Source organism: Drosophila subobscura, chromosome O (assembly GCF_008121235.1).
Source record: "Drosophila subobscura isolate 14011-0131.10 chromosome O, UCBerk_Dsub_1.0, whole genome shotgun sequence".
Lineage (NCBI taxonomy): Eukaryota > Metazoa > Arthropoda > Insecta > Diptera > Drosophilidae > Drosophila > Drosophila subobscura.
In genome coordinates this window covers 18,567,371-18,592,266 of record NC_048533.1, presented here as the reverse complement: position 1 = coordinate 18,592,266, position 24,896 = coordinate 18,567,371, and the positions used below count along the sequence as shown (strand labels likewise).

Below are 24,896 nucleotides of genomic sequence, written 5' to 3'. Positions count from 1 at the left end.
AAACAAACAACAACTTTCTTAGCAAAAACCAAAAACTAAGAAAGAAATCTATTAAGAAACAGAGCGTTAAACAAGCTAAAGACCAACAAAAACTGAGCAAGAACCATTTTCATTTTGCATTTTTTATGACATTTTCCTCGGTTGATTGATAATATATGTGTATATATTTTTATTAAACAGAAAACAGTCCAATGGGAATACAGAATAAAACAGAAAATCAGAAAACAACCAACAAACAGCAGCCAGTCTGTGTGGCCAGAGGTCTCTGTTGGTGTGGGGGCTTTTCCAGACATTCCATAAGCAAACGTACAATGTTCTAAGACATTTTCCCCATCCCCAGGGAAACACTGTGCCTCACACAGACTCCAACGATATAGACAGAATCGAGTATAACAGCCAATAACTACATACAGCAAAGACCATATAGACAACAACATCTACAATATCCGATCAATAACAACAACAACCAACAGCAATAACAACAAATAAATGAAACACACAGAAAAACAGTAAGCAAAACTCCAATAGCAAAATTCTAAAACGAACTAAAAACAAAACCAAAATTCACCACAACAACAACAACATTTTTTCTATAATTTCAACAAAAAAAACAAAAGAAGAAACAAAAACGGAAATCAATAAACAAAGCTGCCTTCACATTTACAAATTAAATAAATTAGTAACAAATCGTAAACAAAAAAAATGAGCGGAGGAATGTTAGGAAAAAGCACACAAAATAATAATTCAACGGAATCCGTAAATAAAAATCAAACGCAGAACGACAAAAATTCAAAATTTTGTTCCTTAAACCAAAATTGAAAACCCAAAAATTATATATAAAATTCCAAAATCCCAACAATATAAAACAAAAATTCAAGCTTCACAAAATAAAACCAACAAGCTTAATACAAATACATTCCAAACATACAATGGATCACAATTTCATCAAAGCAAAATTCAAAATTGAAAAAACAAACAAAAAACATAAATTTATACCTATTTGAAAAACAAAATCAAATTGAAAAACATAAAAAAAAAATCACCTAAAAAATTAAATTCGAAACACACTTCCACTACATACATACATATTGAACACTAAATTTAGGAAAATTTAAATGTTTCAATGTCTACATACGAAGAAATATTAACCGGCAAAATTATCTGTGTTTAGGCTTAAAAAAAACATAAGAAAAACAAGCATTTCGGCTAAAAAATACATTTCAAATAACAGTATAAAATTAAACAAAAAAAATCGTAAATAAATATATATAAAGCTATATACAAATATATATATTTGTATATTTATGTATGTGTGTGTCTTCATCACTACGCGTATACCTCAAACCAAACAAAAACAAAAAACATGATCATTTTGAGCAACTGAAATAATATACATATATTTAAATGTACTTATACACTCTACACACACTCTTTTACAGGAGATCCCCTCTAGACATACATATTTACACAGATCCAGATTCCCAGATCAAGAAACCCCCGTTTGGCCAATCACCAGTCCCCCTTTCGATATCTATATCTTGCTTTCGTTTCGACTCTGAAATTGTATTCTAACTAAATGTCTGCGTAAATGAAAGAAAATGAAAGAAAAAAAGAAAAATCATATATAAATGTACCTAAGGAAACCCGAAAAACATATTTTGTGTGCTAGCTAGTAAGTGTCAAAAGAAAAACCATACAAAAATTATACACCATATATTTAAAACAAATGAAAAGGAATGAAAAGGAAAGGAAAGGAGAAGCGGTAAATGTCGGTAATATTGTGAACATGTTTAGTGAATTATTATAAAACTTAAATGAAGGGAACTTATGGAAAATAGAGGGAAAAATATATATTAAAACAAGAAATGGAAAAAGTGTAAGCTTCTGTTCAACGATCTTTTCCATCGGTGCTTTTTGAAATGAAACCGATGTGAATTATCTCAACGACGGAAAGACTTTTGAAATGACTATTTCCTATTCAATCGGTTACTATCAGCAGTGGCACAGTATCAGTGAGAGTGTCTATTTTTAAGCATCGGTGGAGAGGTATCGTAAAAAGCAGCTTTAACAAATTTATGTATATCAAAATTATATTATAATTTCCACCAAAAATATTCCAAATTTAAACATTCGATGTGCATAAATGTTGTGGTTTAGTATCCAAAAAAAGTTAATCATAAGGAACAAAAATATTATTGAAATTCTGAATTTGGTATAGAAGAAAAAAAAAAATTAAAGAAAAAAAGCAACTAGTAAATTCTCTGCAAATCAAAAACTCTTTATTGTATAATGGAAAAGAAACTGAGAGGAAAGGATAAGAAAGTGAAGCGAAGGAAAAATAAATCAAAAGTATTTATTGCTAATTTAATTATATTTGAAGTATACATACATATTTATTATATATACAATACATATATATTAGACACACTATCTGTGATTAATAATCCAAAATTTTGAAGAGCATTTTCTGAAAATCATGTTGGAAAAGAAAAGGAGAAATGAATGAATAATGGATATAAAAACACACACACACGTACACACATAAGAACCTATTGTAGAACAGATCGGATACAAAACCCAAATACACAATAAAACCAAGCTTAAAAAAGCACCATGGAAGGAGAGTCTACTGTACTCAGAAGAGCTCCTAAAAGCTACATCACTAAAGCAGAAAACCGAAACAACCGAGAACAGAGAATGGATCGAAACCAAACCGATTCAAAGCTTATACAGTTGTATATATATTTTGGAATAATGTTTACTAAAAAACTAAAAAAAAGAGGTCAAAATAAATAACGCGAAAACAGCAACAAATATCCAGTTAAACTCAAAATTATTGAAAGATAAAGTCATATATGAGGAAAATCTTTTATAGAGCAAAATTATACAAAAGAAAAGCAGAAAATGAAATACTTCAAACTATAAAAACAAACACATTTATTTTCTTGCAAGAAAAGAAGAATGTGAACAATTTCAGTGTAAACAAAAATCAAACTTAAAATAATTAACAAAACGATAAAGTGCAATTATACGGTTTACATAAGCAAATTTAAGGAAAAAGGACGTTAAAAATATATTATTAAAAAAAAAAAAAAAATATAAAACCAATTTCGAAGCATGTTTAGCTAAAAAAAAAATCCAAGTTATTAAAAATCAGTTGAAACAAAAACAAAACATAAAAAAACAAGAGAGTAACAAACAAACAAAACAGACAAACAGATATAAAACAGCCCGGAAGTGTAATGCGTTTTTAAGCTCGATCGATGTCAATAGAACTATAGCGGAATTTTTAAGGGCCTTTCTATGTTTTCTAAACACAATGTGAAAGTGCAACTACTATTCAGAGCTTGCCCACTGACTTAACGAACTAAAACGCACTGTATGGCTGGGTGTGTTGCCTTGGGTATCACTGTGTGTCTGATCCGAAGAGAGATCGGAGAACACAACACTGCGAAAGGCTAACAAACGTAAACTATACCTTACCAAGAACAAGAAACAGCAACAGCAACAACAGAAATAGAAACAAAATCAGAAACAGAAAAACATAAGCCGAGTCGAAAGACGAAATGTCAACCTAGTGGTAGGTCTAAAACAGAAACAAAAACAAAAAAAAAACAGTCTAATGTAATTGAGTGACAGCTTGAGAATGTTGAATTGTATAGAATTTTTGCATACCCACCTGCGTTAAGGCGTGGAGGGGCGCGTGGCACCTGTCCACACAGATCCCCCCCTCCCCTTGGGCATGCGAAAACGCTCAGGTACGTGTTTTATTTTTCGGAGAGAAAAAAGATTGATTACCCATACACATTACTTATTCTTTGTTTTACTACAACATAATAGTTAATATCTGTGTAAAAAAAAGGGAGTAGGAAGAAAACTAAAACCAACTTTAATTTGATATATTAATTTATGAATTGTTTAAAGTGGTTTATAAACAGACAGAGGGATAGAAAGAGAGAGATAGGGAGAGTTTCTAGCGTGCTTAATGAAATTGCTCACATTTGTGTATAAAATATAATTTGTTTTAATGCGAATCAAAATTTGCTGAATGTAAGTGCATATACGATACATACATTTGTGTATGAATTAGAGCCTATATTGTTTGCGTTTAGTTTAGTGCATAAAAGGATTAAGATTAATTATTATCTAAGCCGTAGGCAAATCGAAATTTCTGCTTATAAACCAATCAATCAACATCTTTTGTAATCATTATAATAGTTATTATTATTGTAATATTGTTAGCCTCGATTTATGGTTTGTATATATTAGACAACATTTATTAATGGTACGAATAGTAGAAGCAGAGTATTCTTAATCACCCCTGCCCTTTTTTAAACAAATTATTACCCTGTGTTCTATATATTGATTTCTTAAATGGGCAAAACATCATTTGAACTATAGTGCAATTGTTTCAAACAAAAACCAAGCAACACCAACAACCAATACTATATTAAACATTAAAGATTAATATAATTAAAGAGCTTTCTTTGCCAAAACATGCCAAGAATGTGAATGTATATGGATCGTATGGATCCGAGAATCAAAAATCATTTTAAGTGCACATATTTACCTTTTTTTGTTTTTAAGACTATCTATGACTAAGTTTTCCGATTTCTATGCGCACGATTTCCATATGAAAAAGTAGAACAAAAAAAGACATCACAAAAACTCAAAACTTTTCTTCTTATATTCTCTTTCAACTTGAGCGACACAACACATAACATCGTAAACCTGGTACAAATGAATCAAGTGAAATAAATTAAGGCAAAGATCATGAAACAATAGCCCAGCCGAGACAACAACCAGCAAAGACAACCACCACACACACAATAGCCCAGCCAAGACAACATCCAAGATCAATAGACCCCAACAAAAATAATTGAACTAAAAATTGCAAGCAACAAAACAATTACAACAAGATATAATTAAATGCTACATTAAAAAAAAGAGGAAGCCATGCAGCCTAAAGTCGATTGTACTTTTCTTTTTTCTACCCACATAGACAGAACAGCAACAGCAGAACAATTTTATTAAACAATAGTACTACTCTTACAACAAAACTTAAAATAGCCACAGATAATAGAAATAGCCACAGCAATTAACTTAAAGAAGAGACACAGCCACAGCTACAGGAGATACATATGCAACACACATACAAACAAACAAAACGTTTTTTCATAGCCACATAACCAGTAACCAACAATAGCCACATAATTAGAGAAACAGATCCGAGGGGTTACATAGATCGAGCCAACCATCCCTACAATAGAAAAAAGAAAAAAAATACAAATTAGAGGGAATGCATATACTATATGTAATTCGGATTCCAGCAATAGACCGTAAAAGACAGCCTCAGAAAAAAGAAAGCAGCACAATATCGAACTGCAACACAGGCCAGCAGACTACAAATTTCATATTAATAACAAATACATCATTAAAACAAAAAAACAATTTTTATTTCAATTATTAACTCTTAAAACTCCACAACAATTACAGTTACAACCATACAACCACAACAACAATAGCCCTAGACAAATACTAACCATAATTAATCAGCAGAAAACCAACAATTTCAAATGTTAATAATAAGTAAATTGGCATACAAACAAACAAACTAAACTTAAATCTTAGCCAGGCAAAAAGTTTTGAGCAACATTTTTCATTATTTTTAAAACAAAGAAAACTGAAATAAGTACAACTTTATAATTACAAATGTTTGGGTAAACTACAGAGAAAAACAACTAATTTTTGTGCAAAATTAAGTTTAAAAAAACACACACACTTTTTTTTAAAGGAAAACCACAGCCAATAAGCATATGAAAAATATAAGATTTCACTTATAATTAGCAATAGCCCATAAGTGCAGAAAGAAAAACAAAACAAAAACAGTGTATTTAGCATTAAAAACAAAGACAGCAAAGAATATAAAATAGAAGTAACAAAAACTTAAGCAAACTTTAGTTCTGCATTGAAGAAACAAACAATCCAAAATATGTTTAATTTGATAAGTAATTTATACAATTTAAATAATGAAATTTCGCATAATTTGATCTACATACATAAATTATAAATGTAAAACTTTAATTAATATATTTAAAGAGAAATTGTTATTAAAAAAAAAAACACATTACACTTTAAGTTTATAATTTTCGTTATTTTCTATTATTTACTTATTATGTTTTAAACGCAAAAAAAAACGATCGATTTATATATACAATATATATTTACGCATTAAACGTTTATTAATAAAACAAAAACACAATAAAAAACAACAATATTTTAGTTAAAAATTTTACGTTTTTCAATTGAATTTTCTTACCACCACAGGAGGCTTTCATTTCATATTTAAACGATGAGAAACCCAAAACACAATTACAGAATATATAAGTGAAATATGCTATAGAAAATTAAGCACAGTCTAACATCTGCAACCAGATATCTATTACCATTATATGCAATAGTTTTAAACGAATAAAACAGAATGGAAAACAATTAAATACACAATAGCCCAAAGTAAATATTGGCCATGATTAGCCTGTCATTGGCCAATATTTTCTCAATTTTCACATGCAAAGATCAGCAAACAATCAATTGGCACAAAACAACAATCAGAACAACCAACAGAACAAGCAGAACAACAACCAATGGCAATTGAAACATAATTTCTTTCAGTTGATTGATTATATATAATTTCCAATATTCAGTTTCTTAGTTGACTCTCAAGACTTTCGAAAACTGTTTTGGCGTACACCCAAAATCAATAAAGAAAAGAAGTAACTATCACGGACGAGCCAAAGGAATCGTATATCTAAACTCAAAACAGCTTCAGGGACCAACTAAAAAAAGAAAAGATAAATGATTTAAAACAAGAAATGAAAAATATAACAAAAAGTAATAAAGAACAACTGGTAAATTATACTAAAATGTAAAGACATGGCATAAAATATTTAAATTTACGTAAATTTAACATTTCCAGGCATATCTAAAAGAAAAATAAGAAAAATTAATATAAAAACGCATTCGAAATTATGGAAAAAATGCATATGCATGTACATATATACAAGAACCCCAAAAACCTTTGGTAAGCCATATACATCTTAAATATATTTAAGCGTGTCAAACAAAAATTAACCAAAATCAGATAAGTACTTCAGGCAAAATCATTTCGGAAGGTAAAAATTCCACATACATTTAAGGCAAAAGTGTATACGATGTGCAAAAGAAATTCAAACTAAAAGTGGATTAGGTGTATAACATATACATACCTAGATATTTGGCTAAAACATAAACATAATGAAAATCTAAGAAAGGAGATGGAATATGTAGGAGAATTATCCGTTCGCTTTGGTGTAACGTTTTGTGTAAATAACGTATGATTTTCTAAAAGAAGGAAACTAAAAGAAAAGAAAGAAACCATTAATCCATTAAAACAAAAATGAAAGTAAATTCAAATTAGAGCAAATTTTTGTCAACAATTAAAATGACCTAGTAAATGCTAAATTCAAATTTATATAGTACATACATATGTATGTATGTATGTATTTGTGTACGCGTATACATGTGTATGAAGTGTATTGCATAAGTTCGATGTGAGTATATAAAGACGATTATTAATATTATACTTACCCTATAATTTCCAAGTTATTTTGTTCGTATCAAAAGAGAAAAAACCAATGCAAAATTTAAATCAAAAACTAATGATATTCAAAGCCAATGACGAGAAACAACAACAATAAATGTGCTGATGTGCTGAAGGCCGCAAAGAGAACGACAACCAGATGGAAACAATTTGATTCCTTTCAAATGTTTAGCTAACACAATACCAAATAAATCGATGGCAAATTCATTGTAAAAAAGTATAAAAGCAACAAGTAATGGGGTGGCAGATGAACAATTGCTAAAAGGAACAGTTACGATCTGTGTAAATGTGAACATAATGAACAAAAAACGATATAGCAGGTATACAATAATGGCCGAATGAAACCAAAACTAAAGTAATGAACAACTTACCGCAAGGCGACAAAGCAAATACAAAACACAAATGACACAAAAGAAAAACTATTAACTTGTAACGATGTGAACTTGGAGCATACTTTCAGTATTTTTATAAATACTGTCAATAAAAATTAATAAAACATAAGCGGAGACATTCTTTAATTGGGGCATGCGGTGGACAGTACTTTTACCATGTATTTACAATCTCGACTTACTATCTTCACAAATCTCTCTCTCCCTATTTCCAACCGAAAAGTTGGCTGTTCTCTTGAACAATGAACACTTCAAGTAAATGAAGTGGAAATTCATCACATAAATTCAACTTTCGACAACACCAGATGGAATTCAAAATATAAAAGAATTTTAGTCAACAAAATTATAAAAAAATTTCTAAATTTCCGATTCCATAGGCAGCTTGAAACAAAGCTTTTCCATGATCAAGAGATTGAAATGCGATCTCAGTCCGGAGCTGACCACATGTCTCAAGTTGGCGGACAAAGATCGATCCGATTGTTGCCGGATTCAGGATCCCATTCCGTATGATGGCGAGTGCTTCATGAAGGACATTGGCAATGAGCTGTCCAAGCTCTACCGTCGCCATGAGCGCATGTTCGTTAAACGACGACGGATCATGGAGATGGCCTTGCCCATTCGCCGACGATGTCGCTACGTACCCAAGTGCCCCTGTCAGTTTAGCAAGAACATCGAGATTGTTCGCGCCGATCAGCCCAGCTACACGCGCACGGAGCAGCTGGCACTGCCCACAGTGCGGCGGCTACTCAATCGCAGGCAGCTCGCCATCAGCACGGGCGATACCATCGGTGAATCCATCCTGAATCGACTGCTCCGCTATAGCTATCTCTCGCTCTACAGTCGACTCATGAACATACAGCCACTGAAGAAACCGTAAGCATCCCATAGTCTCTTGACCGCCTGATACTTAACCCGCCACTTTCAGTGTTAAAAAGAAGAAAACGACGAAAAGGCAAAAGGCTCGGCAGAACAAGTTCTTCGCAAAGATGGCCGTCCCGAAGGTGGTGCCGAAACCACCGAAGCTGGTAAGTCTCATCCATTTGAAAGGTAATAGCTACCGTCTAACATGGTTTTCCCTTTTTCGACATTTCCGCACCGCCAAGGAACGACAATCGAAGGAGATCAGTCCGGGTCGGCTCAAGAAACTGTCGCGTCCCAAGCGCTACGTAGAGGAGGTCAAGCCCCAGTGGGAGCTAACGGAAACTATGCGCAAATACAAGCCGACCAAACGCATCAAGATTATGGCCAAGCACCACGATCGCGAGAATGTCCACATTAACGAGAGTCCGGAGAAGGTGGCGCCCAATGCCCTGACTTACAAACGTGGGTGGCCACAATCCTATGCTTTATGTCACTTTCTGATAATTTCTATTTTTTCCAGCGAGTGCCCGCATCAAGGAGATGTCCCAGCCTCTGACAATGCACGAAGCGAATACTGTGCCGGCGGACATCAAGGAAAACCCCTTCGCCATCGCCCCGAATGCCCTCAAATACAAGGCCTCGTCCCGCATGAAGGAGCTGGCCGAACCGAAGGAGTTCGAGAACACCCACATACGCGAGAATCCGTTTGCCATCTCGCCGGCGGCGCTCAAGGCCAAGGCCACGCCACGTCTCATCGAACTGGCCAAGCCCAAGGGCGGCTAACGATTATCCCTACAAGTATTTCTTTTTTTGGCCTTTTATCTTTGTTTCGATTCGTTTGGTCAACTTTCATTTAGGATTAAAAGTTTATTTATCCCCAATTACTCAATCAGGACAATGACAGGTCACAGGGAACTGGAAAGGATCGGGATCCTGGTAATCCTGTCACCATTTCCAGTGCACTGTGCACTGGCATTAGACCGGTAGACTTTCTTTTTCTTTTCCGCTGCGACTGTGCAGCTGCCTCGGCTGGGCCAGTTTCTCCAGACGCGGCGTCAGCTTGGCCCTCATTGCCCTACGCCGTACTGTGTAGGGCTTTCGACGGATCGTGGTGTCCTCCCGCAGCTTTGGCGTGGCCAGGTTCTTCAGGCGCGGAGTTTGCTGGCCGGGGAGTCTTTTGCGAGTCGGTCGGGATGGGATCTCCAGGGATACATCAATAGTCGGTGTCTTTTTTTTGGGCACTGCCAGCAGGTTAATGCGTTCAGTGGCTATGAAGGAATATTATATCTTCGGTCTAAGTTGCAAGATTTGAATGCTTTTGCTTACCTTTGTAGGTTAGGGCCCGCAGAGCCACACTGAATGGATTGTACAGCTTCCTGGTGGATGGTCTCGTGCTGCAGGCCAATTTCAGGAGTCGTTCGCTGGGCTGAAAGGTCCGCATCGACCCGGTTAGATGCCAGGGCTGCTTGGCACTGAAAATCTTTGGCGGCTGCTTGCTTCGGGCCAGCTCCTTGAGCCGCTTGGATACATCAGAACAATGGGATGACGTGCTCACATTTAGACGGAGACAATTGAGCAGTTGGGAATGACGAGACGAGGAAATCATATCAAGACGCGAACGATCAAGGGCCGAGAATCCTAAATGTCTGTTTGACGGTCTTGAGGGGTGTGAGAAAGATTTGGAATATAAACTCGCAGTGGATTCCATTGGTGAGACTTTTTTGTTAATGCAGCGAGCGCAAATGGATACGCCTAGCCGGGCCTCTTCCCGTGGGGGTGCATAGCTGTAAGGGTCCCTGAAGTGATCGTTCATAGCGTCCGAAACTACATCCTGATAATTACTTACGACTTCTTGTACGGAGCACTGGACATCTCCGAGTGCGGCGAGGTGTTATACTTGTAAAGTTCGTTGTGCCATGGCGCCCGTGCTGGAAGTCTTTTTTGCTTAGTCGTCAGCTTGTGGCCGGAAGGAGCCTGGATGTGGCCACCACTGGTTCCACGTTGAAACGACATAACACAGAACAACCAAAAGCAGAATCTCTCGAGTTTTGTCCTTTTTTTTGTTTGTTTCTTTGTTTTACTTAAAATTTAGACAGCTCTCAAACTGACACAATGGCATTTAAATAATAATTAATGTAGATTTGAATTTATTGTTATATCTCTCGTGCTCTATGTCGGAGCCTCGATTAGGGCGGGGGGCGGACCCACTCTAAGCGCTTTGCTATCACTTAAATTGCTTTAGCGATATCATCTGTGGTTATTCTTGTAACAATTTGCGGGGGGGAAAAATAATACATAATTACAGCATAATCGGGGATCAATCGGCCAATCTGTAAAACTAAGGGAGGAGCAGGATGGGGCTGGGCCGGTATTGGACTAAACTTAAATATTCGCCAGAAATAATACTCATTGAAAACATGCCGGGAGTGGGGGGAGGGACAAATAAGGCAACAGCACACTGAGGGAGGGATAAACTAAAAACGAATGCAAATCTTATGTTCATGTTAACAAATCAAATTTCGCTGCGGCAACAACACACAAGAAGAAACTGTCTATTGTCTATTTAATAAGTGCGTGCCTTGGGGGCAAATGTTGTTGCCTGTTGCTGAGGATTTGGAGTCCTGTGCGGATCGGTCTCTGCCTGGATCCAATCTCTAGTGCAGATTGGCAATGACGGCGCGGGTAAAGTCCATTGTGGTGGACTGTCCACCCAGGTCCTTGGTGCGCACCTTGCCGTCATTTAGCACCTTGTTGATGGCATTGAAGATGGCCTCGCTGTAAGTGGGCAGGTTGATGTGGCGCAGCAGCTTCACGCCGCACAGCATCATTGCCGTTGGATTGGCCACATTCTTGCCCACGGCGCCGGCAAAGGTGTGACGTGCACCCTAAGAGACACAAAATCAAATCATTATTCAGAAACAAAATTATCAAGGGAGACTTACAGGCTCGAACACAACCGTCTCCGCCGAGTAGGAGGCACCAGCAACCACACCAGCACCGCCCACCAAACCAGAGGCCAGGTTATCCACAATGGCACCATACAGATTGGGGGTTACCATTACATCAAACTGATTCGGATTGGACACCATCTGCATGGTCGTGTTGTCCACGATCATCTTCTCAAACTGGATGCGGGGATACAGCTTCGCGACGTCCTCGCAACACCTTAGGAAGAGGCCATCGCCCAGCTTCATGATGTTGGCCTTGTGCACGGCGGTGACCTTCTTGCGCTGGTTCTTGGTTGCATAGTCAAAGGCAAACTTGGCGATGCGCATCGACTTCTTGGCAGTGACGATCTTCAGGCACTCCACAATTCCGGGCACCGATTCGTGCTCCAGCGCCGAGTACTCGCCCTCGGTTTGCTCACGGATGATGACCGTGTCGATGTTGGTGTGTCGCGTCTTGATGCCGGGCAAGCTACGCACGTGCACCACATTGGCGTACAGGTCCAGATCTTTGCGCAGCTTCATGTTCAGGGTTTGCAGGTCGCCCACATTGCTGTAATCGGGAGTGGCCAAAATACCCTGCGATAAAAAAGGGCGTAAAGCATTAATTATCTTCTCCACGTATTCTCGAATTAAGAGGAGCCCACCTTAATGCAGACTTTGTTCTTCTGAATGGAGGCCACCACATCCTCCAGCTTGGCACTCAGTACGGGGTTGATCTCCGACAGGAAGTACGACTCGAAATCCACGGGCACATTAGCTGCCTGAGAGCGAAAAGAAAACTTGGATAGCAAACATTTTGAGAAGAGACAAGGATAAAGGTATACCTTGAAGACCTCCTGCAGGGCGTACACGATCTCGGGACCCACACCGTCGCCGGGAATCAGTGTACAGGTGGTTCTATTGGCTCCATAGTGGGCTCCATCCTTTAATTTGCTGCCTGTACGAACATCATTGAGGGTCGATGAGGTGTGCACACCGCGTGCAGCCGCTGCCTAAGGATGCAAAAAAATCAATTGACCCAACTTCTAGATAGAATTTTAACCTCAAATACGGGCTGCTTGATATTCGCACTCAGTGCCAGCGGCAGCAGCAGCCACCGCAGCATAAGTAGAATCGGCGGGTGGTGCTGCTGGCCAAGTGTTTATGTAAGAGCTCGCTCGAAGCGGGTAGGTTTACCTGCAAAGCGGTGCGTCCTAGGGTTCTGGCCAGCATTGACATGTTGCTCGTTAGCTTTCGCGTTACGACAGTTGTGTGGGCAAATTTGAACAAAAGGCTAACGCACTCGAAATTTTGGAAGAATTTTTATTGTAACCGAAAATTTCAATAAAACCAATCGACCAGCTGATGGTGCGACCGTGGATTTATCGTTCAAATATACCGCCTGACCCTCAGAAAAATACCAAAAACTGCCATCCCAATTTCAAAGTATACCGAGAAAAAAACGAATTTAGCCCCATTCACCCTCTCTTTTTAAATAAGTGGAACACCTTGATATTTCCTATCTCGTTACTTAGTTAATAACTCGTTCCCACGATGCCTTAGACATTAACTGCGCTTAAATTCATTCAGTTTTATTATATTCTTATCTGTATTGAAAACCGCCCTGCGCGTCAAGGGGCTAACGGTCGTATTTGTTGATCGGAAATCACATTCGCTGTTATTGATATTCGGTTTAATATTACCAGTTATCGAGCATTCTCATCACTGAATATATAATTTTGACAGATAGATGAATCAATTTTCTACAAGAAGGGCTACTATGAATTACTCCCTTTAATTGGGTTCTCAAGGTTAGAGCCATAAGCCGTTTCCGTATCCGCTTGAACAAATACCAAAAGCAAGACCACCCGATAGCTGCGCGCATGCGAAACATTTGGTCGTCGGTTGCGCGGCTTAAGCGGTAAATTTGAAATATTGGCGAAGGTTCGCATTATCAAAGGGTAAATTATAGTTGTGTGGCTTTCATCTTTAGAGAATAAAGTTATATATCCTTTATGGAATAAAAGAATTATATTTGTCTCGGTTAAGGGTTGCTTGTTTGAATTATCCTTCTAGAGAATGGCCCCCAAATTGCGGATCCTACTGCTCATGTCCTTTCTCTAAATATAATTGGTATAATTGAAGCTAAAACAATCGTTTACAAATATATATAAGTGATCTTTTGTTTAAAGTGTGTTCTCTTGTAGGAATTTTACATATTGCATGCATCTTCTTTATCTATTATATTTTTTTTAGCTCCTGAACAAAAAACAAGTCAATCGGTTTTGGTTGGAGGGTGGGGACATAATCTACAAATACAGAAGACCGCTGGCGGCGGCATGGGACATCAGTGTGTTGGCCGCCTGCTGCATCTCCAGCATGAGGCGGACCTCCTTCATCCATTCGCCAGCGACCTTGCGTGGCGCACCCTGGAGCAGGTTCAAGTACTTCAAGGCCAGCAGGAAGTTGCTGCGATCCACGTAGTACCTGAAACACCACAAATTCAATCAATTGTGCTCAAGAATGTTCCAACGAAGGCCTCACCTGGCCCTGTTCAGTATGTCATAGGTGTCCAATTTGCTGTAATCGAAGGGTTTGTTGTCGAGTTCGTCCGTGGATATGGGATTATCAGCTCGCATTATAAAGATCGACTGCAGATAAGACATAACATAGATGGGCAGACTGGCCCCCTCCTCGGGCACCAAGGCTAGCCTCCTGGCCACACGTTCCACGTTGAGGAAACGCTCGCGCAGCGCGTCCTCGGGATAGACACCGCGCTCTTGGGCCTCCCGTGGCATGCTCTCCAACACAGCCGCCACCAGATCGTCTCCCTCTGCAAAGGTTTGCCCATAAGAATAAACCGATTCAGTTCAATTGATAGAAACTTACTTGACACCTTGGCAATGGCATTGATTTCGTTCTTCAGTGGACGCAGCTTGTCTTTGTAGCTGACGCCTGGGGTGGCGTTGCGGACAGAAGCCCACAGGGCCTGGCACGCAGCCCACAAGGCCTGCGACTGGTTGGCCGTACGCTCGGCATCGGCGCGGTCTGCGAAATAGAAAACATAAGTGGATGTTAGCAGAGCACTTGAAGCTTTCTCACTTAAAGCTGTCTAACTGCGGGTCAGGTATACCTTGAAACTCGTCCTCTATCTCTACACAAGCGCAGCATGATTCAAAGGATTAAACAAGGTTAAATTTCTAGCTGGGAAACAGGGATCTAGCCGAAACCCAGCCCAAGACACCCCACAACGCTCGAAAAACTCACCCGCGAGGGCAGCATCCATGCCGCGCAGCTTGCCCAGCATTGTGGCCAGCTGCAACTTGTAGTTGGCCTTCTCAGTGGCCAGCTTGTCATCCAGCTCACGCTTGAAGCTGCGCGTCAGATCTGACTCGCGCTGAGCCACAATGTCCTTGATGTGATCGGCATGGGCCTCGGCCTGCTTCTTGAGCTGCAGACGCAGCTGCTTATCGGACTCCGCATGGATGTGGAAGATCTTCTTCTGGTTCTCCACAGCCAGCTTGCGTCGCTCCGCCTCCAGGTGGTAGTCCAGTTGGGCGCGCAGAGCCTCCGAATCGTTGTCGCCACGCACCGAGTCGATGGCCCGCTTGAGACGCAGCTCGCCGTCGGTTTGCAGGCGCTGCAGCTCCTTCTGGTAGGCCAGGACATGGGTGTAGGCGTGAAGAATGAAGAGATCGAGATCCTCCTTGGAGAGATTGAGCTTCTTGTCGGAGAGCCGAAGGCCGGGGAAGATGGCCTCGATTTCATCGATGAAATAGTTGCGAGCCTGTTCCACATTGCGCCAGTACTTGTCCGACACACTGGCCGTATCCTTATGCCTATACAGGTCATCCTTGACGTTGGCAATATGATCCACCAGCTTTTTGATCTTGTTTCGCACAGTCTCCACCTGCTTGTGGTTCTCTGCCGTGGCCACTCCGCTCAGGGCAATCTCACAGGCCACTGTCCAGAAAAGAGAGAGCTCCGTCATTCATTTGATACAAAATTATTTCATCATTTAATTCATACCGATCTTCTCCTGAGCCTCGCGCGCTGCTTTCTCTGCTGTGGCAACGGCTGTGTCCCGGGCACTGGCACGGTTCCTCAGGGTTGTCCAGAGCGTATTCTCGCCGGTCTCCACAGCCCTGTCGACCACACGACGCACATCCTCATTGAAGCTGCAAAAGGAAATTAGTCAGCCTCAAAAAGGAACGAACATTTCCAGTTATTAGTTTTACTCACCCCTTGAGCACGGCAATGGCAGCATTGTATTCCTTGACTGCCAGCTTGGCCGACAGCTCAATGGCCTTCTCCAGCTCGACGACCTCCTTGGGCAGGGGTTGGGCGACTGCCTTGGGTGCTGGAGCTGGTGGCGCTGGAGCTGGAGCTGCGGCGGGCTTGGCAGTTTTCGCTTCAGTTTTGGCTGCTGGCGCAGGGGCAGGTTTCTTAACCTCGGGAGCTTCGCTCTTCAGAGGCTGGACCTTGGGCTCCGGACTCTTGGGCTTGTCGCTGCCGCTGCTGCTGCTGCCGCCAAACAAACCCGTCACCTTGGAGGTCACAGAGTTCACTGAGGAGCTGACCGTGTCGTAGCCTGATTTCACCTTGTCGATTTGTTCGTTGACACTCTGAGTGATTCCCTTGAATGGTGGCTCCTCCTGAAGGGCCACTTTGATCACCGCCTCGGCCCCGGGCACTTTCTTCTCCACCATTTTTCGGAAGCCATCGTCGTACCTGTACGAAGTAACTCTCTGTATTGAGGTGTACACAGGATTGAGGATGCCACGGATACTCACTTGGCGTAGGTGATTACACCGCCGACAGCAGCCAGGGGAGCGACTAGGACTAAAAACTTGCCGAAGCCAGCTTCTCGCATATGTGGCGGCGGTGGTAGACCATGTCCATTTTCATGTCCACTTCTGCTGCTGCTTCCCTCCCTTCTGCTGCTGCTGCTGCCGCTGTTGTTGCTGCTGTAATGCCTGCCATTTGTTGTTGTTTGCAGGGAGCGCTAACAGAAACAAAAAGTAGTGGAGCAAGAGGTACGGCACTATAAATTTCGTTACTTTTAGCACACCCACGAGGCGTGACCAGCCACTACCGTCGCCCCAGAGCCTTGGCAACCCCAGCTGGAGCCGAGTTGAGCTGGAATTTTTGGCATTTTCGCATATTTCCTGCGTTTGGTAGATGACATAACCAGCGCTTCTTGTATATTTTGCAATTGGCTTGTTGGTGGGTGTGCGGGGAGCGGGTCGGGGCAACGGCACGGTCGGTGCGGGGCAACGTGACGATTGATTTTCGTCGGTGTTATCACATAACTCACCTGCAAGGCGCACTTGCACTGATCTCGAACCGCTAGCCGATACATGATTTGATTATGGAATTTTGTTTAATTTCGCTCTAGCTTGGTGCTGCCCCTGCTCCAGTTTTGTGGCCGGCGGCGTGAATTAATTTTTCCTGCCCGATTCTCGCAACGTTCAATACTGGCCTCTGGGCTGGTTGCTCGGAGTGTGCGCGTTGGTTGGTGAATGGCAAGCGGCGGCAGAGAAGCAAAAGCACTCTGACACTGTTTGAAATGTTGCTCTTCTCCTTACAATTTTCGGGCCAGTACTAAGATTTTTAATTTTTTTTGAATATTTTAGTATTGACATAAATTCAAATCAAAATTTTGCCGAAAAAGCATCGAATGAGATAAACTATTTACAGTTAAAGGCATCCTTCGTTGTGAATAGCAAACAGCTGATTGGATTGGTGTTACGCGACGATTGACTGGTGGAAGGAAAATTGTCCATTAAATTTGGTAACTGTCGGTTTTTTGTATTAACCAAGGAAAATGCTACGAACCCTATTCACAGGCGGTAAGTCCAGATACATCTCAATTTTTATACATGCTCTAATTTCAATGTGTGGTTCGATTATAGCCCTGCGTGGCGTGTGTCGCGTTCCGCCGGTTGCGCCGCTGGTGCAGCAGACACAACGTGCCTGTTTTGGCCAGCTAATGACAACAGTTCAGAAGCCCAGCCTCCTGTCCGCCCACACACTAGCACCAGCCTCGTTGCAGCTCCTTCAATTGCCCGCTCTGGGAGCTGCAGGATCACCGCCGCCCGTACGCAGCGTTACCAAATTTTCGCTCATCAAGGGCAAGCGCAAGACGGTGAAGGCAGTGCTGAAGCGTTTCAAGCGTCTCGATTGGGGCGCCTGGATCCGCACACACTCCGGTCGCCAGAAGAAGCTGTTCAAGAAGTCCAACGCCCTGCGACGCCGATTACGCCAACATGTCTTCACCAATGCCTCTCAAAGCTGGCTGCTGGACAAGATGGTCACAAACTTCTGGCGGCGACCTAAGCACTACGTGGACGATCCGTATGCGCCCTACCACAAACGCGACGAGTACTTTGCCACCAAATCGAAACAGTTCAAAGTTTAAAACTTGATTAAATGCAATTATTTCATTACACACATAACAATTAAAACAATTGACGGGACTCGTCATGGTTTCAGGATGCCACAACATTGTTGGTCATTGTGCCCAGACCAACGATCTCCGATTTGATGACATCGCCCGCCTTGAGGAACTCTGGCGGATTGCGGTGCATGCCCACGCCTTTGGGGGTGCCTGTAACAATAATGTCGCCAGGCAGCAGGGTTATTGTCTCCGTCAATCTGTTGATAACATCGTCCAGCTTGAAGATCAGGTTGCCCGTGTTGCCGTTCTGCTTCTCAACGCCATTGATCCATGTCTTCAGGTTCAGATCGTACACATTTTTGACCAGACTCTTGTGCACCACCGCGGGACCCAGTGGGAGGAAAGTGTCCATCGACTTGCCAATCAAGAACTGGCCTCCATTGCGCTCCTTCTGCCAGTCGCGGGCCGAGATATCCTGGGCGATGGTATATCCAAAGACATAGTCCATTGCCTGGTCCTTGGGCACATGGCGGGCGACCTTGCCAATGACACACACCAGTTCCACCTCCCAGTCGATTTTCTGTCAAGATTAACATGGAATTTTCCCCTCTTGTACTCTTCTGTTATCGGAGGTTATCTGTTGACACTCTACATACGTCACTCGCCTTGTGGGCAATCACCTTATCCGTGGGCCCCACCAGCGTGTTGTTGAACTTGCTGAAGAACATCGGTTCCTTGGGCGCCGGCTTGTTCTGCTCATCGCAATGGTCCTGATAGTTCAGTCCTATGGAAATTTCCACAATACAATCACACCTCTAGAACATACATAAGTATGTGTGTAGTGTCTCCGTACCTATGCAAATGATCTTGCCGGGATCGGTAAGGGGGGGCAGCAAAGTGACATCATCATTCAACGCCAAAGTGGGCTGCTTTTGCACCTTCTTGGCCAGCTCTTCAATGTTCGGGTTCTGGGCAATTAACGTCTTTAGATCGTTGGGCACTCCCTCCACTCCTGCCAACTCCACCAACGATTTCTGATCGTCGGCGAGCAGGCCAAGGCGCTTAGCAAGGTCACCCTTGCGCAAATATTGTACGAAACGCATTCTGGCAGCTAACATTTATCACTGTTCGTCACAACTTGACTTCCCCAGCCGAGCAATAATTATCTTCTTTATAAATTTACACAAACTATTAATGATAAGACCAGTGCAGTGTGACCGCGGATTCGATACAATATACCGAAATATGGCTTATCATTAATATACCAAGGAAAAATACCAACTTAACCCACTCTGCCCAGCTCTATTTAAACAGTTCAACAATTTATATATATTACTGTTGGGGAATACCATTCTCGTTTGTTTATTGATACATCGCTTAACTACAATTTTGTAGGTGTGTGTATTGATCGGAAATCATGTAGTACGAGTAATACATCATATGCGCCCATTCTAATGAAAGGCAATTATTTTTAACTTGTTTTCGATGTTTATTAATTCAATTATTAATGAAAGATCCTAAAAAGGATAATATTATTATCGTTTATTAAATTAATTTTATTATTTACAACTTAAAAGCAGCGGTAAGCACTTACTTTTGAAATTCATTAATTCAGCCCAATTATCGATAATATCGATATTTACATCAATGTTTCTCCAGCCCTAAATAAAAGCATAAAAAGCAAAAATAAATAATAAAAATCCTAATGTTATGGTCCTTGGAGCAGGTGGAGGGCATGCTAAATGTCCTCAAACACTCGACAGATCGAACTGTTGTGTACAAGTGCCTGGTTAAGTTGCGCACAGATCTGGTGAAAGACAAGGATGGAATAGTTTTGTTTCGTACAGCTGGTGGCGTTCCCACAATGGTAAGTTTGAGAGCCACCGTAATGTTTGACAGCCACTGGCATCATAGTCGATGATCAAAATTCAACTACCAAATTTCGAATTTGTTGTTTTTTTTAAGGTTCGTTTGATAACCAAGCTGAATGAAAAGATCATGGAAGTGGTTCTGAGTATATTGGGAAATTGCTGCACGGATGAGCAGGCCTGCATTGAGGTAATACCATCATAGAGTCTCTTAAATATAAATTCTAATGATCTCATCTCCCTTGAAGGCTGTCGAGTGCAAGGTAATCTCTCCCCTGGTTACTATCTTGAAGACAATACCCAATCCTGTGATTCAATGCCGCGCCTGCCGTATGCTGGGAAATCTGGCAAAGAGCAAGAAGGCATCGCAGTTCCTCAATGTGCATTATGCTGCGATTGCTCCGGCCATTTGTCACATTATTGAGTCCACAAGTTCTGTTCAGACGCGAATTATGGCATTCCGCGTTTGTCGCTTCCTGCTGGTCAGCAGTCAGTTCCTTAGGCATTTTCTTGCTGCCAACGGATTCCTGCAGATGATGCGGATTTTTGTGGGTGTCATGAAGAACACGGAGGCGCCCAAGGAGCCGCCAACCCAGGACATTGAGGTGTCGGCGCTGATGGGCCTGAAGCGGAACCAGCATCGCGAGAAATACTTCGAGGAAGTGGCCCGCAATCTGGAGGGTGTGCGGAGCGATATCTTCGACCATCAGATGTTAAAGTATTCGACGCGCAACTGCGACTATGTGCTGCCCAAGGAAAACGAGGCCATAGAGCTGGCGCAAGAGATACTTAAATGTCTTGTGCTGCTGTCTGCCCAACCGATCGGCCTGAAGGCATGGGAGGTTAGTCCACATCATAATCCCCAATTCCGAATAAATAATTGTACAATCCACTTCCGTTTTTAGCCTGTCTCGCGCACTTCTTCGCTGGCATCGATTGTTTACTTTGCCAAGGAGGACAGCGACCAGAGGGCTTCAGCACTGAAGATTCTTTCAAACTTCTGCAAGGATCCCTACGCCTTCTACATGCTGAGTACGGCGGATGCCATTGTGGCTGCCTGCGAGATGCTCATGGCGGTTAACATGGCCAAGCCGCTGACAGAGAGCGAGAGCCGGCATTGCATTAATATTGTATCGACGCTGTCCACGGATGCCTGTAGTCGCTCGAAAATCCGACGCTGTGGAGCTCTGCGCAAGCTGGTGGCCATGATCCGGGACTCGCACTCCCAGAGCGAGCGCTCGTCGCTCTTTCACATCTTTAACAACTTTCAGTATGACAACTTGAGCATGGAGCTGTTGCTGTACGAGGGTCTGGTTCCATTGCTGGTTAGGGAACTGAACGACTACCTGGTCAGCGATGACGAGCATCATAAGCGTCGCCGTGAGGAGCGTCTGCAGGGTGGCAAGAAGCGAAAAATATCCGAGCTGGCCACACAGGAAACGACAATCAAGGTGGCTATCCGTAAAAGTAATCCGAAATACGAGTAAATTATTATTCAATGAATTTCCCTCTGCAGTTTGCGAAAACTCTTGATTCTTCGGACTTTGATTCGCCCAGCAGTTCGCCGCGTTCGTATCGCACCACCAGTCCGTGCAGCTCGCGCAGCATGTCCCCATCCTCGAATCTCTTGGCCAATGATGACGATGATAATTATTCGCCGGCTTGCAGCGACGATGAGGACGAAGATGACAATTCCACCATGAACAATGACACGCGAGATCGACGAATAGCCGCCAATCGTGCCCAGGCCTCGAATGTCTTGGATATCTTAAAGTTAATTGATGACGGCAGTGAACCCATTGACGACACGCTGTCCGACAAGGAAGACTTTGAGGAGCTCAGCTCAGATGTGCCTCCTCTGTCGCAGATGTCTCAGTTTCGGCATCAGGCAGGCGACACTATAGACATCATTGAGAATCTTCTGTATCGCATTACCTTGATGTTGAACAAGCGAATGGAGCTGGGCAAGCCGGAGACGCTGGATACGCTCATAAGAGCCATCAATTTGTTTGGTGCAAACAACAACTTTGCCAATGCCCTGACAAATATTCTGCTGTAGGTAAAATGTTGAACTTAAATCACGCAGATTACTAGATTTCTCTTGCAGGGAGAGCCAGTTCTTTGCCCAGATCATCAAACATGGCGTGGTCCATCAACTGTATCAGCTCACAAAAGTGGAGGAGGTATTGTACAGCTTTGGCATCAGTATTCATCCATACCTAACTCTGTATCTGTTTTTTGTAGATGCGCAAAGATGGATTTGCATTTCTGGAAACGCTTACCAATGTGGGCGAATCGAATTATGGCAAAGAGGAGCTGGTACGACTCTTGCGCTGCGACGATCCCAATGCCCAGCAACGTGCTGCGATATCCGTGGCATACATCATCAAGAACCCACGTCTGCTGTATCAGTTCCTCAATGACGGCAATGCCTTGAACTTGCTCTTTGAGCTGCTGCTACGCAAGAAGAGCGAGGATCTGTATGCGGATGAGGCAGCTGATGCTGTAACATCCATGTCACGGTACACTCTGGGCATCTCATTGCCCGAAGCAGATCCTGCGGACAGCACAGCTGGCATCTGCACTCAGCAGTTGAATGATTCGACGCCAATGCACGAGAACTGCGATATGCGATTCATTGTGAGCAAAGAAGGCGACGACACACATAGTATTGGCTTCAACAAGCAGCTGCTGTGCGAGAGCAGTGAGGTCTTCAACAGGATGCTGAACAGCGACTTCCGCGAGGGCCATCATGGCGAGATTCAGCTGCAGGACTATACGGCCTGCGGTCTGCGCTATTTTCTGCATTTAATTGGCTGCCACGAGCAGCACTTGGGCCAGCCAAATTACTCCGCCTTGATTCAGGCATTCGAAATGTCTCGCGTGTACATTATACCCGAGCTGGAGGTCATTTTGCAACAGCGTCTCGTCCAGTTCCTAGATGCCCACAACTGCCTGCGTCTGCTGGAGTGGGCATTGAAGAACTACCACGCAGAGCTAACGGAGACGGCCATCAGCTTCTATCTCTCCTCGACACTGCCCACGCAAGAAAAGCTTCTGCTTTTCCGTGCCGCCGAGGACTCCACCTATGCCAGCGAGTGGTTCCAGCTGCTCAATGATGCGGTCTTCGAGCGGTGCCGCAGCACCGGCTACTAAACCACCTCCATTCTGTGATTGTGTTTTCCTTTCGTTTTGTTTATGATGTGTGTGTGTGTGTTATATGTGTGTTTATACTTAGTGCATGTTTGTGTTTGTAACCCATTCCAGGAGAAGACAGGAAAGGACCGAAAGGCGGACACCTGGGTGCATTTCACTCAATTTTATTAGCCACAGCCCTAGCCAAGTATCTCAATGTGCTCCAGTAAATGTTTAGACTACCAACTACCCAATCTTCGCGCCGCTTGTTTCATATATGGGCATCGCACAGAACCGCAGGGTAAGCCAGTCAACGAGCGGCGTGGGACAGATGCAAAAGAGCCACCGATACAGACGATATCGCCAGGGCTCGTGTATGTACAGCGCCGCGGGTTGTGTGCTGGTCAGGGCATCCTTGAACTTGGCCAGCAGCAACTCGTCCTTCAGCTGGTTGGGCGCCTTGTAGCCTGACACGATTTTCAGATATCCATTGAACTGCTCAAAGTAGACATCGTAGTGGGCATGCTGCTCCGCGCTGAAACCTTCGCGCATGCGCTGTGCGTGCTGCTGCTGGCGTGCCGCAATGTTGCTGTCCAGGACGAAGGAGCCGGGTATGAAGTTGACCACCTCCATGCCATACTGCTGCAGCTCGATGCGCAAGGAGTCCGTCCAGAAACGCAGGGCCGCCTTGGAGGCGGCATAGGGAGCGAGGGCCGGCAGCGCCTGCAGCCCACAGTGACTGGTCACGTTGATGATCCTTCCCCGCTGCTGTCTCAGCAGCGGCAGCAACTGGCGCGTCAATCGCATCGTTCCCAGGAGATTGCAATTGATCTGCATCTCGATTTGTTCGGGCACCTGCCACTCGAACTCCCCGAAGCACATCACGCCCGCATTGTTCACGAGAGCCGTCAGCTGGTAGCTCGAATCCTTTGCCAGTATGTCCTGCAGTCTCTCATGCACCAGCTGGATGGAGCATGGCTGCAGCAGATCCAACTCTAAGGTGTACATCCGCGAACTAAATTGCTGGAGCAGGCGTGCCCCATCCGACTTTAGGTTGTGGCAGCAGGAGACGACCGTCATGGAGAGCACATTGTGGCAGTAGACAGCCAGGCAGTGGCTGCGAGGAAAGCGGCTATTAATTCTGACTCTGGATGATCAATTTTTGCTTACCCCAGTCCCGAATCACAGCCGGTGATGAGTATTACATTACGGCCATCAACCGGTAGCTGGCGACGGCCCATGCCCAACATGCGTCGCAGGGCGCGCAAAAGGTGGCTACTGCTCATTGCGCCAGCTCTCGAATAACTGAAACAAAGACGCTGAAATTCTGAAAATAATGCGAACCAGGCAAACCCGAAAATGAATATATGTATAAACGATATGTACATATGTAGCCATTATCTGTGCACGAGTTTTACCTGCCGCTTTAGACTGGTCCTTAATGTAATGTAACACTCAATGTACTGCCTTGTGTTTCATTTACAGCTGAAAGTTAATCATATTCAAATGAGTGCATTCTCCTGCTTATGGTTAATGACTTTATGGCTTTGCCTTAGCTCTCCCTTTTTGGTGCCACCCTAAGTTACCGGCATCAGCGTTACCTGCCGATCAGACCCGACCAGCCGAACCATTTGCAAGTCATTTGAGAATTACTTTTGATTTTCTAGAATAAATTGG

General features: G+C 42.8%; 8 protein-coding genes and 1 long non-coding RNA gene across 11 annotated transcripts; 4 read left to right on the top strand and 5 right to left on the bottom strand.

Moving 5' to 3' along the window:
* The first annotated feature begins 6,886 nt into the window (after positions 1–6,886).
* On the top strand, positions 6,887–8,036 carry LOC117899149. Its single transcript, XR_004649170.1, has 2 exons — positions 6,887–7,589; positions 7,642–8,036. It is a non-coding gene; the product is annotated as an uncharacterized LOC117899149 (long non-coding RNA).
* Positions 8,037–8,335: 299 nt separating this feature from the next.
* LOC117899143 lies at positions 8,336–9,773 on the top strand. Its single transcript, XM_034808950.1, has 4 exons — positions 8,336–8,901; positions 8,954–9,053; positions 9,132–9,351; positions 9,410–9,773. Exons 1-4 carry the CDS (start codon positions 8,429–8,431, stop codon positions 9,670–9,672), a joined length of 1,056 nt encoding a protein of 351 aa, XP_034664841.1. The 5' UTR covers positions 8,336–8,428; the 3' UTR covers positions 9,673–9,773.
* Positions 9,739–10,926, bottom strand: LOC117899145. 2 transcript variants are annotated; one of them, XM_034808952.1, is made up of 3 exons: positions 10,736–10,926; positions 10,216–10,685; positions 9,739–10,157 (listed from the first exon to the last, which is right to left on the bottom strand). In XM_034808952.1, exons 1-3 carry the CDS (start codon positions 10,900–10,902, stop codon positions 9,865–9,867), a joined length of 930 nt encoding a protein of 309 aa, XP_034664843.1. In that variant the 5' UTR covers positions 10,903–10,926; the 3' UTR covers positions 9,739–9,864. The 2 variants fall into 2 exon arrangements, with proteins under 2 accessions (XP_034664843.1, XP_034664844.1); XM_034808953.1 differs by having other exon boundaries at positions 10,216–10,673.
* Positions 10,927–11,019: 93 nt separating this feature from the next.
* LOC117899141 (isocitrate dehydrogenase [NAD] subunit beta, mitochondrial) lies at positions 11,020–13,179 on the bottom strand. Its single transcript, XM_034808948.1, has 5 exons — positions 13,014–13,179; positions 12,662–12,829; positions 12,482–12,598; positions 11,832–12,413; positions 11,020–11,774 (listed from the first exon to the last, which is right to left on the bottom strand). The coding sequence occupies exons 1-5, from the start codon at positions 13,053–13,055 to the stop codon at positions 11,544–11,546; spliced, it is 1,140 nt and encodes a 379-aa protein (XP_034664839.1). The 5' UTR covers positions 13,056–13,179; the 3' UTR covers positions 11,020–11,543.
* Positions 13,180–13,928: 749 nt separating this feature from the next.
* On the bottom strand, positions 13,929–17,360 carry LOC117899138 (MICOS complex subunit Mic60). Of its 2 annotated transcripts, XM_034808940.1 has the most exons (8): positions 17,134–17,178; positions 16,610–16,821; positions 16,059–16,547; positions 15,846–15,994; positions 15,084–15,779; positions 14,706–14,864; positions 14,361–14,649; positions 13,929–14,303 (listed from the first exon to the last, which is right to left on the bottom strand). In XM_034808940.1, the coding sequence occupies exons 1-8, from the start codon at positions 17,176–17,178 to the stop codon at positions 14,126–14,128; spliced, it is 2,217 nt and encodes a 738-aa protein (XP_034664831.1). In that variant the 3' UTR covers positions 13,929–14,125. The 2 variants fall into 2 exon arrangements, with proteins under 2 accessions (XP_034664831.1, XP_034664832.1); XM_034808941.1 differs by lacking the exons at positions 13,929–14,303; positions 14,361–14,649; positions 14,706–14,864 and adding an exon at positions 14,898–14,970 and having other exon boundaries at positions 17,134–17,360.
* Positions 17,361–17,521: 161 nt separating this feature from the next.
* On the top strand, positions 17,522–18,270 carry LOC117899148 (39S ribosomal protein L35, mitochondrial). The gene is made up of 2 exons (XM_034808957.1): positions 17,522–17,668; positions 17,732–18,270. The coding sequence occupies exons 1-2, from the start codon at positions 17,644–17,646 to the stop codon at positions 18,235–18,237; spliced, it is 531 nt and encodes a 176-aa protein (XP_034664848.1). The 5' UTR covers positions 17,522–17,643; the 3' UTR covers positions 18,238–18,270.
* On the bottom strand, positions 18,240–19,373 carry LOC117899146 (fumarylacetoacetate hydrolase domain-containing protein 2). Its single transcript, XM_034808954.1, has 3 exons — positions 19,070–19,373; positions 18,873–19,000; positions 18,240–18,796 (listed from the first exon to the last, which is right to left on the bottom strand). Exons 1-3 carry the CDS (start codon positions 19,332–19,334, stop codon positions 18,308–18,310), a joined length of 882 nt encoding a protein of 293 aa, XP_034664845.1. The 5' UTR covers positions 19,335–19,373; the 3' UTR covers positions 18,240–18,307.
* Positions 19,374–19,921: 548 nt separating this feature from the next.
* LOC117899136 lies at positions 19,922–23,473 on the top strand. Its single transcript, XM_034808938.1, has 7 exons — positions 19,922–20,083; positions 20,182–20,274; positions 20,333–20,926; positions 20,990–21,535; positions 21,601–22,139; positions 22,192–22,267; positions 22,329–23,473. Exons 1-7 carry the CDS (start codon positions 19,922–19,924, stop codon positions 23,238–23,240), a joined length of 2,922 nt encoding a protein of 973 aa, XP_034664829.1. The 3' UTR covers positions 23,241–23,473.
* LOC117899142 (D-beta-hydroxybutyrate dehydrogenase, mitochondrial) lies at positions 23,389–24,582 on the bottom strand. Its single transcript, XM_034808949.1, has 2 exons — positions 24,390–24,582; positions 23,389–24,336 (listed from the first exon to the last, which is right to left on the bottom strand). The coding sequence occupies exons 1-2, from the start codon at positions 24,503–24,505 to the stop codon at positions 23,466–23,468; spliced, it is 987 nt and encodes a 328-aa protein (XP_034664840.1). The 5' UTR covers positions 24,506–24,582; the 3' UTR covers positions 23,389–23,465.
* Between the last annotated feature and the right edge of the window lie 314 nt (positions 24,583–24,896).